The 20,326-nt window shown below is 39.9% G+C and overlaps 2 protein-coding genes across 2 annotated transcripts; both read right to left on the bottom strand.

Moving 5' to 3' along the window:
• Nucleotides 1-1,571: 1,571 nt before the first annotated feature.
• On the bottom strand, nt 1,572-3,048 carry LOC109570061 (olfactory receptor 51I2-like). Its single transcript, XM_019975888.2, has 2 exons — nt 2,181-3,048; nt 1,572-2,020 (listed from the first exon to the last, which is right to left on the bottom strand). The coding sequence occupies exons 1-2, from the start codon at nt 2,925-2,927 to the stop codon at nt 1,721-1,723; spliced, it is 1,047 nt and encodes a 348-aa protein (XP_019831447.2). The 5' UTR covers nt 2,928-3,048; the 3' UTR covers nt 1,572-1,720.
• A 9,061-nt stretch (nt 3,049-12,109) lies between these two features.
• LOC109569003 (olfactory receptor 51I2-like) lies at nt 12,110-16,218 on the bottom strand. Its single transcript, XM_070803796.1, has one exon. The coding sequence runs from the start codon at nt 15,697-15,699 to the stop codon at nt 14,737-14,739; it is 963 nt and encodes a 320-aa protein (XP_070659897.1). The 5' UTR covers nt 15,700-16,218; the 3' UTR covers nt 12,110-14,736.
• Between the last annotated feature and the right edge of the window lie 4,108 nt (nt 16,219-20,326).

Here is a 20,326-nt window from a genome sequence, read left to right as displayed (position 1 = left end):
TTGGTTAACCTAAATTTGATCATTTGCTTAAGGTATTATTGCCAGTCTCTTTATTGTTGAAACAGATCTATCCTTTTTTTATTTAGTAAGTAAGTTGTGCAATGTACTTTGAAACTGTGTGAATATTGTATATGAACATCCTTTAAGCATTTGTTGATTATTTAAAATACATTATAAACTGCAAAGAGGTTATCTTATAAATCAAGACTTTTGCATTTATTTCATGACCTTCTTCTATAAAAAGAGTTTTCTTCTTTTCTCCCTCTTCATTTTGAATATCACTGGGGACTCATACTTTTCTTAAAGAATTCTATTTGCTATAGTCAATTGCTGTTATAATTATTTTTAATGTTCTAATTGACCTACATTTGAAAAGTGGTAGCCTTTTTGAATGAGTTTCTGTTTTTTTTTTTTAATGCTCCCATTGACTTTGTGTCTTTTTACTGCTTCAGACATAAACTATTCAGTCTCACTTTGTGTACTCCCTGCTTCATACCTGGATACCTGGAATTAGCCACTACTCCAAGAATCCTAGGTTTTATGTAGTGGTGAATGGTATTTAGAAGCAAATAGATACTAGTTTTGGTCACTGATGCTGGTATCATTGCTTCCAGGTACTTTCAGAAGACAGAGAAGAGAAATGTGGAGACGAAATTAAATAAAAAATTACATCTATTTAAAAAAATTATTGACTTAGCTTTAGTTTACATTCTTTTTTCTATACTCTTGAAACAACTTCTTAAATGTTTTCCTTGCATTCTTTTTCTCCTCCGCTTTCACCTTCTTAATTCGTGATACACAGTAAAGCCTCTACAGCTTTTTACATTGCAGTAGCCTTTCTAAGGCTGACTTTTAAACAAAGAATGAAGACCACATGGTCCAATCAGATCTGAAAGGTTAAAGAGGTCTCACCACTGCCTGTCATTTCTAGCTCGTCTCCAGTTCTTCTCCCTCCAACACCTAACACATTATGCTGAGCCACATCTAACCACTCACTTTTTCACATCAACCAGGTAACTCCATGCCTCAGTTTTATCATTTTTTTATATTGTTTTCCATTTATTAGGTATGACCTCCTATTGCCTACATTTTCTGCCTGACAAGCTCCTACTTATCTTTCAGCCTCCTTCTTCCCTGATTCCTATCTCATTTCCTCCTGTCAAGGCAGCAAATCCACTTCTAGGCTCCTTATAGCACTTTGTCTGAACCTCTCATGGCCTTATTACACATTATTATAATTGTGTGTTTAGAAGCTGATATCTTTCAAAGTAGGGAAGAGACTACATATGGTTCATTTAAATATTTCTTATAACAACCACAGATTCTAGCATAAATAAACACTAAATTAAAAAATTGAATTTAATGAGTGGAGTAAGCAATTAGAACCGAGGAAGTCCCTGGTGGTCCAGTGGTTAGGACTTGGCACTCTCACTGCTGAAGCTCCAGGTTTCATCCGTGGCTGAGGAACTAAGATCCTGCAAGTGATGCAGCACAGCGAAAAATAACAAATAAATAAATAAACAAATAAATTAAATGTGAAGCCACAAAGACTTGAAAAAGAATCAGGACTGTGTTTCACCCATATGTATGTGGGTGATTTGCTTGTTATTCTCTTGATAATGTTTCTGGGTCAGGGCTCAGAAAAATGGGCTTTCTGGACATAGGTTATGACTGTTTGACTGTGTTTTCCCTCAGATTCTGAGGCTATTTCTTGTTTCCATCAGCCTTTGCTCTTCTTGCTCAGCACCCTGAGCATGGCTTCCCTGATGGGCTTGGACTTGACACTGTAGATGATGGGGTTGAGCACAGGGGGCACCCCCAGGTACACATAGGCAACAAGAGTGTGTACTATGGGGGGAAGGTGTCTCCCAAAACGGTGGATCATGGACACACCTATGACTGGGATGAAGAAAACCAGAACGGCTAAAATATGAGAAACACAAGTGTTGAGGGCCCAGATACACTCCCTGGTAGAGGCCAGACTCATCACTGTATGAAGAATAAGGGTATGCTGCTGCTGCTGCTAAGTTGCTTCAGTCGTGTCCGACTCTGTGTGACCCCATAGACGGCAGCCCACTAGCCTCCTCTGTCCCTGGGATTCTCCAGGCAAGAATACTGGAGTGGGCTGCCATTTCCTTCTCCAATGCATGAAAGTGAAAAATGAAAGTGTAGGACAGCACAATAAGCAAGGAGTCAAAACCCACTGTGGACAGAACCACATACAGCCCATAAATGATATTGACAGTAATGTCAGCACAGGCTCGTTTCATGACATCTGCATGGAAACAGAATGAGTGGGACAGGAAGATCTTGCCAGGGCAAAAGTTCAGTCTCTTTAGTAAGAAGGGCCCTGGGAAGAGGGACACAGTGGAGTGAGCTATAATGGCCAGCCCAATCCTGATAATGACATTGTTTGTGAGAACAGAGGCATAGCGCAGGGGGTTGGAGATGGCCACAAAGCGGTCAAACGACATGGCCAGGAGCACTAAGAACTCTACCATGGATAAGGAGTGGAGAAACAATAATTGGATCAGACAGGCATTGAAGCCGATGAGCCGATGGTCAAACCAGAGCACAGCCAGCATGGTGGGCATTGTGGCCAAGGTGAGGCCCATGTCGGTGAGGGCCAGCATGGACAGGAAGTAGTACATGGGCTGGTGCAGGCTGGGGGTCCTCCTCACAGCCAAGAGGATCAGGCAGTTTCCAGTGAGGGCCACAGTGTACATGGAGGAGAAAAGGATGGAGATCCAGCCGTGAACGGTCTCCAGGCCTGTGATGCCAATCATCAGGAAAGCAGGTGGCTGGAAGAAGAAGATGTTGGCAAAGGACCAGGAAGCAAGCATCTTGGGAAGGCAGTTGAGGTCTCCAGAAATTTGTGACTTTTTCAATCTGGGCAGACACAAAGACATTGACCATACACCTATCATTAGGAAGATATTTATTTATACCATGTAGGCTCTTTCATTAATTATTTTCCATTTCTCAGCTTTTACTTTGTATTATTAACTGTTCCAAGAATGTACATACAACAACCTATATGTCATGAAAACAAATATACCATTTAGGAGATAGTATAACTTCTCTATGATTATCAGAAAATAAATGACTGAAATAGATTAAAGATTTAGTTCTTAATAAATGTAAATTTTATACTATTTCCACCCTTATTTCCACTGTTTTCTTTAAATAAAGTGATGTGTGTTAGCCCTCTTGAATATATAAAAGACATTTTAAATGCTCATGATTTTTTCAGAATTTTAAAAGATTCACATAGTTATCACATGTGCTCTCATAATTACTTTGCTGATAGATAGAGAAAGGAAATATTTTATCTAAAGTGAAAAGAGAAATTCTGAAGTCCAACAAAGGAAGAGAAAACTGCAGCTTCTTCCTGAATCATTAAAACTATTAGAACTTGGGATCTTCTTGTATTTGGAGGGTCTGAGTACAAATCCTAGGATGTTGTCTTCTAATCAAGACCCATAATGATTAATACCTAGGCTGTTATGTACTAGGAAAGTTTTGGTAAATGAAGAGACACTTGATTCTCACCAGGTCGCTGAGAACACTGAGATATCTGGGGTCCGTCTCTGCCTTGCCCAGAGAATATCTGCCTGGGTTTTTAAATGCCCCTGCAATCCAGGCTACACACTGCTTTGTAGGCATCATTTTCTCCATTCACTGAGCGTTCCTCATAATGTTTAGAATACCAGCTAAATCTTTTGTTCAGCCTCTTAGCACACTCATCAAAAGTGTGATTTGTCCTAGAATGACCTCCCTGTAATCTCTCAGCACTGATCTCAGCCCTAGCTGGGAGGGCCACAGCTGCAGGAAGATGAGACCTAAGGTTCTCTTCTTCAAGTTAGAATTTCCAAAGAAAGATATGAATGAAAGACGTAAATTTAGGCTCATTGAGGATTCAGTGGGATCTGTCCTAGAAATGTCAGTTTAGTTTCTGATTTTGGGGAAATAATTTTTCTTTTTGTTTGAAACTAACACAACATTTTATACTAAAATTTTTTTTTATCTTAAAAATTTTATTGCATTCTGCCTTTATTTTAAATTTTTATTTATTTTTTAATTGACAGATAATTTATTTACAGGATTTTGTTGTTTCCTGTCAAACCTCAACATGAATCAGCCATAGGTATACATATATCCACTCCCTTTTAACCTCCCTCCTCACCCCTCCCTTCTAGGTTGCTTTTGGGGAAATACATTTTATTATCAGTTATTGGATACCTTTTGTCTTCCAGATATTAGACGTTCTATTCTCTCATATATTAGTAAATAATACCACTCAGTCTCAAAAAATGATGCAAGTATTACTGTATATTTTAAACAAATAATAAAAATGACAATAATAATAAAAAATAAAACTGGAGGGAGAGGCTTAAAGAGTTTCTCTAGGCTATGCCAGAAATGAATCCAAATTAAAATTCAGGTCTATTTGGCTTACACACTTTAAACAATCTTAAACGTCCTGTATTGGCTGTACTAGATACTGGAGATTTGTTAAGTTTGGGGCTGGCAGGACCAGATTATCAAGAAAAGCTTGTTCTCTGCTGATGTTCCATGGAGATAAGATTGAGGTTCTGGAAATGAAACCCTTTCCTGTTTATCCAAAAATCTTCTGCCATTTCTCTGTGACTGTTTCTGTTCAGTTCAGTCGCTAAGATGTGTTTGACTCTTTGCGATCCCATTGACTGCAACACACCAGGCCTCCTTGTCCATCAAAAATTCCCGGAGCTTGGTCAAACTCATGTCCACCAAGTCAGTGATGCCATCCAACCACCTTATCCTCGGTCGTCCCCTTTTCCTCCCAATTTCAATCTTTCCCAGCATCAGGGTCTTTTCCAATGAGTCAGTTCTTTGCATCAGGTGGCCAAAGTATTGGAGCTTCAGCTTCAGCATCAGTCCTTCCAATGAATATTCAGGACTGATTTCCTTTAGGATAGACTGACTGGATCTCCTTGAGGTCCAAGACTCTAATAAGTCTTCTTCAACACCATAGTTCAAAAGCATCAATTCTTCAGTGCTCAGCTTTCTTTATAGTCCAACTCTCACATCCATATATGATTCCTGGAGAAACCATACCTTTGACTTGATGGACCTTTGTCAGCAAAGCAATGTCTCTGCTTTTTAATATGCAGTCTAGGTTTGTCAAAGCTTTTCTTCTATGGAGCACATGTCTTTTAATTTCATGGCGGCAGTCACCATCTACAGTGATTTTGGAGCCTCCCAAAATAAAGTCTGTCACTATTTCCATTGTTTCCCCATCTATTTGTCATGAAGTGATGGGACTGGATCTTAATTTTTTGAATGTTGAGTTTCAAGCCAGCTTTTTCACTCTCCTCTTTCACCTTCATCAAGAGGCTTTTTAGTTCCTCTTTGCTGTCTGTCATAAGTGTAGTGTCATCTGCATACCTGAGGTTATTGATATTTCTCCTGGCAATCTTGATTCCAGCTTGTGCTTCATCCAGGCCAGCATTTTGCATGATATACTCTGCATATAAGTTAAATAAACAGGGTGACAATATACAGCCTTGACGTACTCCTTTCCTATTGAAACTAGTTTGTTGTTCCATGTCCAGTTCTAATTGTTGCTTCCTGACCTTCATACAGATTTCTCAGGAAGCAGGTCAGGTGGTCTGGTATTCCTATCTCTTCCAGAATTTTCCACAGTTTGTTGTGATCCACATAGTTAAAGACTTTGGGGTAATCAATAAAATAGAAATACATGTTTTTCTGGAAATCTCTTGCTTTTTCTATGATCTAATGGATATTGGCAATTTGATCCTTAGTTCCTTTGCCTTTTCTAAATCCAGATTGAACATCTGAAAGTTTTTGGTTCACATACTGTTGAAGCCTAGCTTGGAGAATTTTGAGCATTGTTTTGCTAGTGTGTGAGATGCATGCAATTGTGCAGTACTTTGAACATTCTCTGGTATTGCTTTTCTTTGGGATTGGATTGAAAACTGACCTTTTCCAGTCCTGTGGCCACTGCTGAAGTTTCCAAATTTGCTGGCATATTGAGTGCAGCACTTTCACAGCATCATCTTTTAGGATTTGAAATAGCTCAACTGGAATTCCATCACCTCCACTAGCTTTGTTCATAGTGATGCTTCAGAAGGCCCACTTGACTTCGCATTCCAGGATGTCTGGCTCTAGGTGAGTGATCACACCATTGTAATTATCTGGGTTGTGAAGATCTTTTTTGTACAGTTCTGTGTATTCTTGCCGCCTCTTCTTAATATCTTCTGCTTCTGTTAGATCCATACCATTTCTGTCCTTTATAGTGCCCATCTTTGCATGAAATGTTCCCTTGGTATTCTCTAATTTTCTTGAAGAGATCTCTAGTCTTTCCCATTCTGTTGTTCTCCTCTATTTCTTTGCACTGATTACTGAGGAAGGCTTTCTTATCTCTCCTTGCTATTCTTTGGAACTCTGCATTCAAATGGATGTATCTTTCCTTTTCTCCTTTGCCTTTCACATCTTTTCTTTTCTCAGCTATTAGTAAGGCGTCCTCAGACAATCATTTTTTCTTTTTGCATTTCTTTTTCTTGGGGATGGTCTTGATCACTGCCTTCTGTAGAGTGTCATGAGCCTCTGCCCACAGTTCTTCAGGCACTCTGTCTATCAGATTTAATCCCTTGAACCTATTTGTCACTTTCACTGTATAATCATAAGTGATTTGATTTAGGTCATACTTGAATGGTCTAGTGGTTTTCCCTACTTTATTCAGTTTAAGATTGAATTTTGCAATAAGGAGTTTTACGATCTGAGCCATATGAGTCCATGATCTGAGTTCAGGATCCTGGTGTTGTTTTTGCTGACTGTATAGAGGTTCTCCATCTTTGGCTGCAAAGCATATAATCATTCTGATTTCGGTATTGACCATCTGGTAATGTCCATGTGTAGAGTCATCTCTTGTGTTGTTGGAAGAGGGTGTTTGCTATGACCAATGTGTTCTCTTGGCAAAACTCTGTTAGCCTTTGCTCTAAGCAGGGCAAAGGCTGTGACCCTTTAGATCCTTCTTATAAAGTCATTTGCCTTTTGTTGTGCTAATTATCTCCTTGGTTTTGCTTTTCTCTTCACTAATCCCAGGCATATTTCTTCAGCTCTTAGTTCATCTCACTGTTCTGATTTTGATGATTTCTTAAATTTCTATCCTCTTTTTTTTTTTCCAGGGATAATCAATAAATGAACAAGAAAATGAATAATTGAATGAAGACAGTAATTTTATTACCCAGTTCTTCTTCATTCAGTCCATTAACATAGCATCTCAAAGGTCCATATGTTCACAACTTAAGGTATATACTTTGTATATAGTAAAGACCAGTGGTTTCTTCAGATTAATACAATTCAGTTCAGTTCAGTTCAGTCGCTCAGTCGTGTCCGACTCTTCGTGACCCCATGAATCGCAGCATGCGAGGCCTCCCTGTCCATCACTAACTCCCGGAGTTCACTCAGACTCATGTCCATCAAGTCAGTGATGCCATCCAGCCATCTCATCCTCTGTCGTCCCCTTCTCCTTCTGCCCCCAATCCCTCCCAACATCAGAGTCTTTTCCAATGAGTCACCTCTTCGCATGAGGTGGCCAAAGTACTGGAGTTTCAGCTTTAGCATCATTCCTTCCAAAGAACACCCAGGGCTGATCTTCAGAATGGACTGGTTGGATCTCCTTGCAGTCCAAGGGACTCTCAAGAGTCTTCTCCAACACCACAGTTCAAAAGCATCAATTCTTTGGCGCTCAGCCTTCTTCACAGTCCAACTCTCACATCCATACATGACCACAGGAAAAACCATAGCCTTGACTAGACGGAATTGTTATTATTAACTAATTTCATTTGGATTTGCTTAGTATCAATCCAGGAGATACTCTTTGTCACTCGCAGCACAAACCAAATAGAATGTGTCAGCTCTCCATTTAATTTGAAGGAATCTGAGGGTTAATTTTGGAGAAGGAAATGGCAACCCACTCCAGTATTCTTGCCTAGAGAATCCTGTGACAGAGGAGCCTGGTGGGCTGCTGTTCATGGGGTCATATAGAGTCAGACACGACTGAAGTGACTTAGCGTGCATGCATGCGTTGGAGAAGGAAATGGCAATCCACTCCAGTATTCTTGCCTGGAGAATCTCAGGGACGGAGGAGCCTGGTGGGCTGCTGTCTATGGGGTCGCACAGAGTTGGACATGACTGAAGCGAATTAGCAGCAGAAGCAGCAGCAGAGGATTAATTTTATCTGGGATTAATGTCACAGTTCTCTTTCTTTCATCCTGCATTAATTCATCTATTATTGAATTACTCTTAAATCCCTTGTCTTGAACTTGCTTTTTTCCACAGTTTATATGTAGGTCCCATGCAACTGTGGGTATTTGTGTGATCTATTTACTCTTGGCTGTGGTAGCAGAATCCAAATGGTAACTTAAGCTGTAACATTACAAGAAGTTTAGAGCTTAAGGGGTTAAAATTATAGTATACCCCTTAAGGAAAATTGTCAAAAATTATGAGTAACTCTTATACAACCAAGCCAATTTCTCCCTTACATCCAGATAATGACCTTTTTACCTGCTTTTTGTGTATATTAGTGGTATGAGGAAATAATATTGGAAAAGATTCTCTGTGGTTTAAAAAAATAAAGGGAAGGCTTTTTTTCCCACTCTTATTTTACTAAAATGTCTATTTTAGTAGCCGAGTTGGATTGATATGTTTTGTACTTCCCATGTGGTTCAGAATTTTAAAATAAATCACTTTAACCTGGAATCAGACCAGATTTAGTCTTCTATTATTATCTCCAGGACACTAAAAGGTCAAAGATATTTTAAATTATAGCTCTCCCCTGAGGAATTCCATCCTTTCCACTTTAGCACTCTAGGATTCTTTATCTTCTGACTCCATGTGTCTGGGAAAGTCAAATAGCCTAGAAGCAAAAGGTTGAATCCACCTTACTTTCTTTGCTGCTGCTGCTGCTAAGTCGCTTCAGTCGTGTCTGACTCTGTGCAACCCCATAGATGGCAGCCCACCAGGCTCCTCCGTCCCTGGGATTCTCCAGGCAAGAACACTGGAGTGGGTTGCCATTTCCTTCTCCAATGCATGAAAGTGAAAAGTGAAAGTGAATTCGCTCAGTCTTTACTTGAACTCAAAATCAAGCGCATACAGATGGTCAAGAGACACATGAAAAGATGCTCAACATCACTAATTATTAGAGAAATTCAGATAAAAACTATAGGGAAGCGTCACCTCACACTGGTCAGATGGCCATCTTCAAAACATCTGCAAACAATAAATGCTAGATAGGATGTGGAGAAAAGGGAAATCTCCAGCACTTGATGAGAATGTATGTTAATACAGCCACTATGGAGAACAGTATGAATATTCCTTAAAAAACTGAAAATAGAACTACCCTATGACCCAGCAGTACCACTACTGGGTATATACCCAGAGAAAACCATTATTCAAAAAGACACATGCAGTCCAATATTCATTGCAGCACTATTTACAGTAGCCAGGACATGGAATCAACCTAAATGTCCATTGATAGATGAATGGATAAAGAAGATGTGGTGCATACATATGATGGAATATTTCTCAGTCATAAAAAGAAGTGAAACTGGGTCATTTGTAGATATGTGGATGGACCTAGAGGTTGTCATACAGACTGAAGTAAGAAAGTGAAAAACAAATGTCATATGGTAACGCATATATGTGGAATCTAGAAAAATGGTACAGATGAACCTATTTTCAGGGCAGGAATAGAGATCCAGACATAGAGTATGGATATGTGGACTTTGGGGTGAGTATATCTACAGTACAGCACAAGGAGCTCAGTTCAGTGCTCTGTGGTGACCCAGACGAGTTGAATGAGGGGGTGTGGGTGGGAGGTATAAAATCGAGGGCAAACATAAAACTGATTCACTTCATTGCACAGTAGAAACCAACACAATATTGTAAAACAACTATATACTTCCCGCTGAAAAAAGTCAAGTGCTTTTCTTTTTCCTACCAGAAACAGAGAGAAATAAACATGATAATTATGTGACATCATAGAGGTGCTATCTAATGCTATGGTGTAACAATTTTGCATTATTTAAGCCAAGTGCTCTTCTAAGAGTTTCCTTACTCAGAAAACATGGGAAAGACAAATCTCATAGAGAGAATTGAGACAGCAAGCAAATATCCAGATCACCCACAGGATGCTCTCTGGGGTGAATATTAAGATACCTTTATATTGATACCTTACTTAGAGAAATAAAAAGGTACTAATCTGCTTGGACACAGAGTCTGGGTTTCTGCATAATTATCTGAATTAGACAGTCTCCATGCTGCAGGAAAAAGTCTCTTTCACTTCTTTTCCCCTACTGGCAGGGGGGTGTGGAGGGGTATGGGTGTAGGATCTGGCATTTATGGGAAGGCTAGCCTCCTTCCTTTCCTTCCTACTCTTGACATGTGCTCATTCTCCATCTCAATGGCTCTTCCACATGAAAGCAGCTGATCGAGAGGGCATCTCAGATTCTCTCACCAGGCCCCCCTCCTACTAAATAACATGTGTATGAAGGGTTGTATCTGGGCCCCAAGGTACTCACCCTGCTTGTTGTTGCAGCCTTCTCTACTGTTCCTCATTCTGAAGGAGCCCAGAAAATCTTCGCAACTAAGACCCTACTTTATACTTGGTGCCTTGAGCTGATGCTCCCCAGGGATATCCCAGCGATAGGCCACAGAGGATAGTCTTAGCTTAGTCTTTCCTTGGCAATGGAAAATGTGAAAAATATGTATTTTTGTTTGGAAAGTTATATTATTGAGCACCTGATAAGGAGAGGGCTAGAATCATGCTCTCTAGGCTCATCCCTGCTACCACATCTGTAGGAGATTTTACTTGGCACTTCAAACTTTTTTTTTTTTTAACTATGTCTTTTAGTATGTGGAGTCACACAGAATACTTCCTGGTCTCTCCAGTGACCCTTACAGACACTCAGGTGAGTTGTGCTTCTTTCTCTGCACTCTCTTCTTGGTTCCTAGGGTTGTTCTTGCAGGTTAAGCAGATCCACTTCTGTGTCTGTTTTTCCTGGGATTTTATGAAAGCACCATCATGTTTCATAGCAACTATGGATAAAGTAACCTGGGAGTACAGATGGGGAATAAATGGCTTAAGACACAGAGAGACGAATGTGGGAAGACATGGGCGCTCATCTGTGTCTCTGGACTTGTGTTTTAGAGATGCAGCATGCTATCCTACCCAGAACATTGTGCTTGCCATCTTGTTCCATCCCCAGGGGCTTCCTTTACTTCTAATAGAGTGAAAACAATACTGAAAGCATGAAGAGGCCCCAGAGCCAACATGCAGAAGCATCTGTGTGTGTGTGTGTGTGTGTGTATGTGTGTTATAGCTTTATTGAGGTATAATTAATGTACAGAAAACTGAATTTCTTTAATATATATAATTAGATCCATTTGAACATACCTATATACCCTTAAAATCATTCCTTACAATCAAGGTGACAGACATCCATCACCTCCAAATGTTTCCTTGTTGCAAATGGCTGGATTTTCTTTTTAAAGGCCAAGTAATAATCCACGTTATGTGTATACCACATTTTCTTTATCCATTCATCTGTTGATGGACACTTGGGTTGTTTCACTATCTTGGCTATTGTAAATAATGCTTAAACAAATATGGGAGTTCTAGATATGTAAGCAATGTATTCCCAACTTAATATAGGACATATATGACAAGCCCATAACTTAAATTATACTCAATAGTAAAAACTGAAACATTTTTCTTATGAATGAGAATTGGAAACAAGGGAAGTATGCTCATTTTTTCTACTTCTATTCAATATAGTACTAAAATCCAAGCCAAAGTAGTGACTTAAGGAAAGGAAATAAAGAGCTCCAACTGGAAAATTAGAAATAAAATTATCTCTGTTTGCAGGCTACACAATCTTATGTATTCAAAATCCCCAAAGCTCTATAAGAAAACAGTTTGCAATAAATTCAAGAAAGTTTCAGGGTACAAAATTAGTACACAAAATCAGTTTTGTTTTTATTATACTAACAATCAATTATCCAAAACAGACAATAAGAAAAAATAATATGTTTTACAATAGAATCAAAGAAAATAAAATACTTAGGAATACACTTAACTAAAGAGGTGACAGACTTGTACACTGAAAACTATAAATCACTGAAGAATACAACAAATAAATGAAAGTACACTTTATGTTCATGGATTGGAACAGTTAATATTGTCAAAGTGTGCATTTTACCCCAGATGATCTGCAAAGTCAATGAAAGTTATATAAAAATCTCAATGATACCTTTTACAGAAATAGAAAAAAGTCCTAAAATTCATATGGAATCATAAAAGACCCCCAATAGTCAAAGCAGACTTGAATTAGAAGAACAAAGCTGGAGGCATCTGGTTTCAAAATATATTACAAATCTGTAGCAATTTAAAACAGTGTGGTACTGGTATAACCTTCCTTTCTGGCTTAGCTGGTAAAGAATATGCATGTAATGTGGGAGACCTGGGTTCAATCCCTGAGTTGGGAAGATCCCCTGGAGAAGGGAAAGACTACCTACTCCAGTATTATGGCCTATAATTCCATGAACTGTAGTCCTTGGGTTCACAAAGAGTCAGACATGACTGAATGACTTTCACTTTCACTGCTATAAAACCTGTCTTGTACAATAGAAATTCAAACTCACCCGTATATATTCAACTACTTTTTAATGAGAGTCCCAAGAATATACAATGAGGAAAGGACATTCTCTTTGACAAGTGATGTTGGGAAAATTGGATGTCCTCATGCAAATGAATAAAATTTAACCAGATCTCACATCATATACAAAAGTTAACTCAAAATGTATTAAATATTTGACCATAATAAACTATAAAACTAGTAGAAAAAAACTTGGGAGAAACCTTCATGTAACTGGACTTGGCAATGACCTATGAAATAATGAAACCAAAATCACAAGCAACAAAAGCAAAATTAGACAAGTGGGGATACATCAAACTAAAAAGTTATTGCCCAGGAAAGGAAACACTATTAACAGAGTGAAAAGGCAATCCATGGAAAAGAGAAAATGTTTGCAAAGTACATGTCTGATAAAGGATTAAAATTAGCAATATATAAGGGACTCCTGTAACTCAAGGATAAAAATATAACCTGATTAAAAAATGGGCAAAGGAACTGAATAGCCATTTCTTTGAAGAAATACTAATAGGTATATAAAAAGCAACTTGCAAAGCAAGTAGCAACTAAACTTGCTACTTTTTAGGAAAAAGTAAATCAAAACCACAAAGAGATGTCACCTCACAACTATCACTAAAAAAATAAGATAACAAGCATTGTTGAGGTTCTGGAGAATATGGAACCTTCTGCATCATTGGTGATAATGTAAACTGGTGCAGCTACTAAAAAAATAGTATGGAGCTTCCTTAAAAAATTAAATATGGAGCTACTATATCATCTAACTATCACTTCTGAATATATGCCCACCAAAATGGACACCAGGATGTAAACGATATGTGCAGTAGCATCTTAAGAGAATATGTCAAAACATAGACCTCTGCTGCTGCTAAGTCGCTTCAGTCGTATCCGACTCTGTGCGACCCCATAGACGGCAGCCCACCAGGCTCTCCGTCCCTGGGATTCTCCAGGCAAGAACACTGGAGTGGGTTGCCATTTCTTTCTCCAATGCATGAAAGTGAAAAGTGAAAGTGAAGTCGCTCAGTCGTGTCTGACTCCTAGTGACCCCATGGACTGCAGCCTACCAGGCCCCTCTGTCCATGGGATTTTCCAAGCAAGCCTCTAAACCCTGCATAAATTTACCTGCTCCTTGATTTTCTGCCAGTGCAGCTGACAATGCAGAAAGTGCCTACCTCAGTGGTCTCTTTGTGATGATGACTTTGGTTAGGTGTTTCTAACCCAGGGACATGGAATTTTAAGAGATGAGGAAGAAGTGAATGATGTGTAATTAAAATATAGAGCCTCTGAAATTAGAATCTCAGGTGACAGTCAAATGCCAGAGAAAGGCCATTTTCATGCAAGGAGGTACACTTTTGGAGCAAGGAATGTCCATTGGATCCATAGCTCTGAAGAGCTGTACTACACTTTCGTTGCCTCTAGCACACACACACACACACACACACACACACACACACACACACACACACATTATGCTGAGCCACATCTGACCACTCACCTTTCCTCAAGCAACCAGATAACTCCACACCTCAGTTTATTCACTTTTACAATCTTTTCCAGTGATTATGTATGACCTCCCCTTGCCTTCCTGACAACTGACTCACCTTTTAGCCTCCTTCCTTAACTCCTTTCTCATTTTCTCCTGGCAAGGGAGCAAACCCTCTTCCACATTCCTATAACTCTTCATGTGAAACTCTCACAGTCTTATTATACTTACTGTAATTGTGTATTTAGAGCTTCTATCCATCAATGGAGGGAAGAGACTCCCTATGGTTCATTTAATATTATTCCTTATAACAACTACAGAGTCTTGCACAAGTAAGCTCTGAATGAAAAAGCTGAGGTTAATGAGTGAAGTAAAGAATCAGAACTGTTTTTCACCCATGAGTCTGAGGATATGCATTTGCTTGTCATTCTCTTGATAATGTCTCTGGGTCAGGGCTCAGTATATGGGCTTTCTGGACATAGGTTATAACTGTTTGACTGTGTTTTCCCTCAGATTCTGAGGTTATTTCTTGACTCATCAGCCTTTCCTCTTCTCCCTCAGCACCCTGAGCATGGCCTCCCTGATGGGCTTGGACTTGACACTGTAGATGACGGGGTTGAGCACAGGGGGCACCACCAGGTACACGTAGGCAACAAGGGTGTGTACTATGGGGGGAAGGTGTCTCCCAAAACGGTGGATCATGGACACACCTATGACTGGGATGAAGAAAACCAGAACGGCTAAAATATGAGAAACACAAGTGTTGAGGGCCCGGATACGCTCCCTGGGAGAGGCCAGACTCATCACTGTATGAAGAATAAGAGCATAGGATAGCACAATAAGCAAGGAGTCTATTCCCATTGTGGACAGAACCACATACAGCCCATAAATGATATTGACAGTAATGTCAGCACAGGCTCGTTTCATGACATCTGCATGGAAACAGAATGAGTGGGACAGGAGGATCTTGCCAGGGCAAAAGTTCAGTCTCTTTAGTAAGAAGGGCAATGGGAAGAGGGACACAGTGGCTCGGGCCACAATGGCCAGCCCAATCCTGATGATGACATTGTTTGTGAGGACAGAGGCATAGCGCAGGGGGTTGGAGATGGCCACAAAGCGGTCAAATGACATGGCCAGGAGCACCGAGGACTCTACCACGGAGAAGAAGTGGAGGAAGAACATCTGGACCAGACAGGTGTCGAAGCCAATGAGCCGATGGTCAAACCAGAGCACAGCCAGCGTGGTGGGCATTGTGGCCAAGGTGAGGCCCATGTCGGTGAGGGCCAGCATGGACAGGAAGTAGTACATGGGCTGGTGCAGGCTGGGGGTCCTCCTCACAGCCAAGAGGATCAGGCAGTTTCCTGTGAGGGCTGCAGTGTACATGGAGAAGAAGGGAATGGAGATCCAGCCATGAATGGCCTCCAGGCCTGGGATGCCAATCATCAGGAAAGCATGTGGCTGGAAGAAGGAGATGTTGGCAAAGGACCAGGAAGGGAACATCCTTAAGGGCCAGGTGAGGGCTCCAGAAATTTGTGACTTTTTCAATCTGGACAGACACAAAGACACTGACCGGACACCTGTCAATAGGCAGATAATTATGCTGTGTAGTCATTTTCACTATTTATTTTCAATTTCTCAGCTTTTACTTTATATTAATAACTGTTTTAGGAATGTACATACATTAGCCAATGTATCATCAAAACAAATGCAGCATGCAGGAGATAGTGTAAATTTTCTATGGTTACCAGAAAATAAATGACTGAAATGGATTTAGTTTTTACTAAATGTAAATTTTATACAATTTATACCCTTCCATCCAATGTTTTCTTTAAATAAATTGATGTGTGTTAGAAGGCAATGGCAACCCACTCCAGTACTCTTGCCTGGAAAATCCCATGGATGGAAGAGCCCGGCAGGCTACAGTGAGCGACTTCACTTTCACTTTTCACTTTCATGTATTGGAGAAGGAAATGGCAACCCACTCCAGTGTTCTTGCCTGGAGAATCCCAAGGACAGGGGAGCCTGGTGGGCTGCTGTCTATGAGGTCGCACAGTTGGACACAACTGAAGCGACCTAGCAGCAGCAGCAGCACTCTTTAATATGTACAGCACATTGAAAATGCTCATGATCATTGTCATCCTCCTCCCTGTGTCCTTGTTGTTATACTTATTCAACTGAGAATGAATTTTGTTATATTTTAAATGATATTATATTTTAAGTGATTAAGCCTTTCCCTCAGGGGATCTTCCCAACCCAGGGATTAAACTCAGGTCTCCCGCATTGCAGGTGATTTCTTTACCAGCTGGCCAAAAGGGAAGCCCAAGAATACTGCAATGGGTAGCCTATTCGTTCTCCAGGGGATCTTCCCAACCGAGGAATCGAACAGGGGTCTCCTGCATTGCGGGTGGATTCTTTACCAACTGAGCCATCAGGGAAGTCCGATTTCACATAGTTATCACATGTTCTCTCATAATTACTTTGCTGATAGAGAAGTGAAATATTTTATCTAAAGTGAAAAGAGAAATTCTGAAGTCCAACAAAGGAAGAGAAAACTGCAGCGTTTTCCTGAACTATTAGAACTTGAGATTTTCTTGTGTTTGAAGTGTCTGGGTACAAATCCTAGGACACTGTCTTCTATTCAAGATCCAGTAATGATAAATACCTAGGCTGAAAATTATATTAAGTACCAAGAAACTTTGGTAAATGAAGAGACACTTGATTCTCACCAGGTCCCTGAGAACATTTAGGAATTTGGGGTCCAGCTCTGCCTTGCCCAGACAACATCTGTCTGGGTCATTGGGTACCTTTGTAATCCAGGTTACAAGTTGCTAAACAGAAATCATTCGCACACTCCATTCATTGAACATTTGCCGCAGTTTTTAGAATACCAGCTAAACCTTTTGTTTAGCCTCTTAGCACACTCATCTGGACGACTTGATTTGTCCTTGAATGTCCTCCCTGTAATCTCTGATCATTGACCTCAGGCCAAGCTGGGAGGGCCACAGCTGCAGGAGGACAAGACCTACGGTTCTCTTCTCCAAGTTAGAATTTCCACAGAAGCCAACTGAAGACATAAATCAGGGACATAAATTTAGGTTCTTTAAGGGTTCAGTGGAATCTGTACTAGTAGTGTCACAAAATTTTAGCATCTGATCTTGAGCTGGTGGCTTACCAGTAAAGAATCCACCTGTAATGCAGGGGACATGTGCAAGAGACACGGGTTTGATCCCTGGGTTGGGAAGATCTCCTGGAGAAGGAAATGGCAACCTACTCCAGTATTCTTCCCTGGAATATCCCACAGGCAGAAGAGCCTGGTGGTCTACAATCCATGGGGTTGCAAGAGAGTTAAATATGACTGAGTGACTCAACAACAACAAAACAATGCTGAGCAAATTAACTTCCTAATTTAATACTTATTGAAGCTCTTGTGTTCTAAATGTTAGACCCCCAACATTCTTGTTTGTGAATATCTCTCTGTCTCAAAAAAAAAAAAAAAAAAAAAAAAAGATATAAAGTAAGTGTTACTGTATCTTTTTAACAAATAATAAAAGTTATAGGGACTTCGAAGACTCTTGAGAGTCCCATGGACTGCAAGGAGATCCAACTGGTCCATTCTGAAGGAGATCAGCCCTGAGATTTCTTTAGAAGGAATGATGCTAAAGCTGAAACTCCAGTACTTTGGCCACCTCATGCGAAGAGTTGACTCGTTGGAAAAGACTCTGATGCTGGGAGGGATTGGGGGCAGGAGGAGAAGGGGACAACAGAGGATGAGATGGCAGGATGGCATCACTGACTTGATGGACATGAGTCTGAGTGAACTCCGGGAGTTGGTGATGGACAGGGAGGCCTGGCGTGCTGTGATTCATGGGGTCGCAAAGAGTCGGACATGACTGAGCGACTGATCTGATCTGATCTGATAGGGACTTCGTTGGTGATCCAGTCCTTAAGACTTTACCATCCACAGAGGGTGAATGCTCCCTGCTTGGGAGCGAAAATGCCACATGCTTTGTGGCCAAAGAAGCAATACATAAAACAGAAACAATATTGCAACAAATTTAATAAAGACTTTAAAAGTGGTACACGCTAAAAAAGAAAAAAAAAAAGGAAAATGAATACATTAAACTGGAAGGAAGAGGCTTAGAGAGTTTTTCTAGCCTGTGCCAGGAAAGAGACCAAATTTAAATTCAGGTCTATTTGGCTTATATGCTTTCAACAGTCTTAAACCTCCTGTATTGGCCGTAGGCTGTACTAGATCCTGGAAGTTTGTTAAGTGTGGGGCTGGCAGGATCAAATTATCAAGAAGAGATTGTTCTCTTCTGATGTTCCATGTTAATAAGACTGAAGTTTCTCCAAATGAAGCCCCTTCCTGTTTCTCCAAAAATCTTAATTCTCACTGTTACCTTGTGTGTCCTTCTTACAAAGCCATTTGCCTTTTGTTGTGCTAATTATCTCCTTGCTCCTGCTTTTCTTTTCACTAATCCCAGACATATTTCTTCACTCTCATTCCATCTTACTGTTCTGAATTTGATGATTTCATAAATTTCTATCCTCTTTTTTTCAGGGATAATCAGTTAATAAACAAGAAAATGAATGATTGAATGAAAATACCTTAATTTCATTTTCTAGTTCCCCTTATCTCAACCCTTAACATGGTGGTTCACAACTTAAACTATATACTTTGTATAAAGATCAGTGGTTTCTTCAGCTAATATTTATTATTATCCAATTTTATTTGGATTTACTTAGGATCCACCCAGGAAATACTCTGTCATTGGTAGCATAAATCAAAATAGAATGTGTCAGCTCTTTATTTAATTTGAAGGAATCAGGATTAATTTTATATGGGATTAATGTCACAGTTCTCTTTCTTTCATTCTGCATTAATTGATCTGTTATTGAATTATTCTCATATCCCTATCTTTGAACTTGACTTTTTCCATAGTTGATATGTAGGTACCATGCAACTGTAGGCATTTATGTGATCTATTACTCTTGGCTGTAGTAGCAGGATCCAAATGGCAATTTAAGCTGAACATTATAAGAAGTTCAGAGCTTAAGGGGTTAAAATTATAGTATACCACCTAAGGCATATTTTGAGCAAATCTTATACAACCAAGCCAATTTCTCCTTTATATCCAGATAATGACCTTTTCTACCTTTCTTTTGTTAATATATATTACATTGTTATGAGGAGTCTAATATTGATACTTTTGAACTGTGGTGCTGGAGAAGACTCTTGAGAGTCCCTTGGACAGCAAGGAGATCCAACCAGTCCATCCTAAAGGAAATCAGTCCCAACTATTCATTGGAAGGATTGATGCTGAAGCTGAAACTCCAATACTTTGGCCACCTGATGCAAAGAACTGACTCATTTGAAAAGACCCTGAGAATCCCATGGACGGAGGAGCCTGGTAGGCTACAGTCCACAAGGTTGCAAAAAGTAGGACATGACTGAGGAACTTTACTTCGCTTCACTTATTCTGATGCTGGGAAAGATTGAAGGCAGGAGGAGAAGGGGGCAACAGAGGATGAGTTGGTTGGATGGCATCAATGGACATGAGTTTGAGTAAACTCCGGGAGTTGGTGACAGACAGGGGAGCCTGGTGTGCTGCAGTCCATGGGGTCACAAAGAGTCAACACAACTAAGTGACTGAAATGAACCGAACTGAACACTGGGGAAGATTCTTTGTGTTGAAAGAAAGGAAAGGCTTTTTTTCTCTCTGTTCTTTTACTAAAATGCCTATTTTAGTAGCCAAGTTGGATTGATATGTTTCTTGTTTCCCATGTCATTCAGAATTTTGTAATAAATAACTTTAACCTGGAATCAGATCAGGTTTGGTCTTCTATTATCATCTCCAGCACACTAAAGGGTCAAAAATATTTTAAACTATAACTTTTCCCTGAGGAATTCCATCCTTTCCACTTTAGCACTCTAGGATTGTGTTATCTTGTGACTCTGTATGTCTTGGAAAGTCAAACAGCTGAGAAGAAAAAGACTGAATCCAACATACACTCTTTACATGACCTCAAAGCCAAGTTGTTTTCTTTTTTTTTACAAAAGAGAGAAGGAAAGAAATCTTATAATTGTGTGATATGATGGAGGTGCTATCTAATACTATGTTGTAGT

This window comes from Bos indicus, chromosome 15 (assembly GCF_029378745.1).
Source record: "Bos indicus isolate NIAB-ARS_2022 breed Sahiwal x Tharparkar chromosome 15, NIAB-ARS_B.indTharparkar_mat_pri_1.0, whole genome shotgun sequence".
Lineage (NCBI taxonomy): Eukaryota > Metazoa > Chordata > Mammalia > Artiodactyla > Bovidae > Bos > Bos indicus.
Note: the sequence above shows the minus strand (reverse complement) of the source record. Positions and strands in the feature narration are given on the sequence as shown.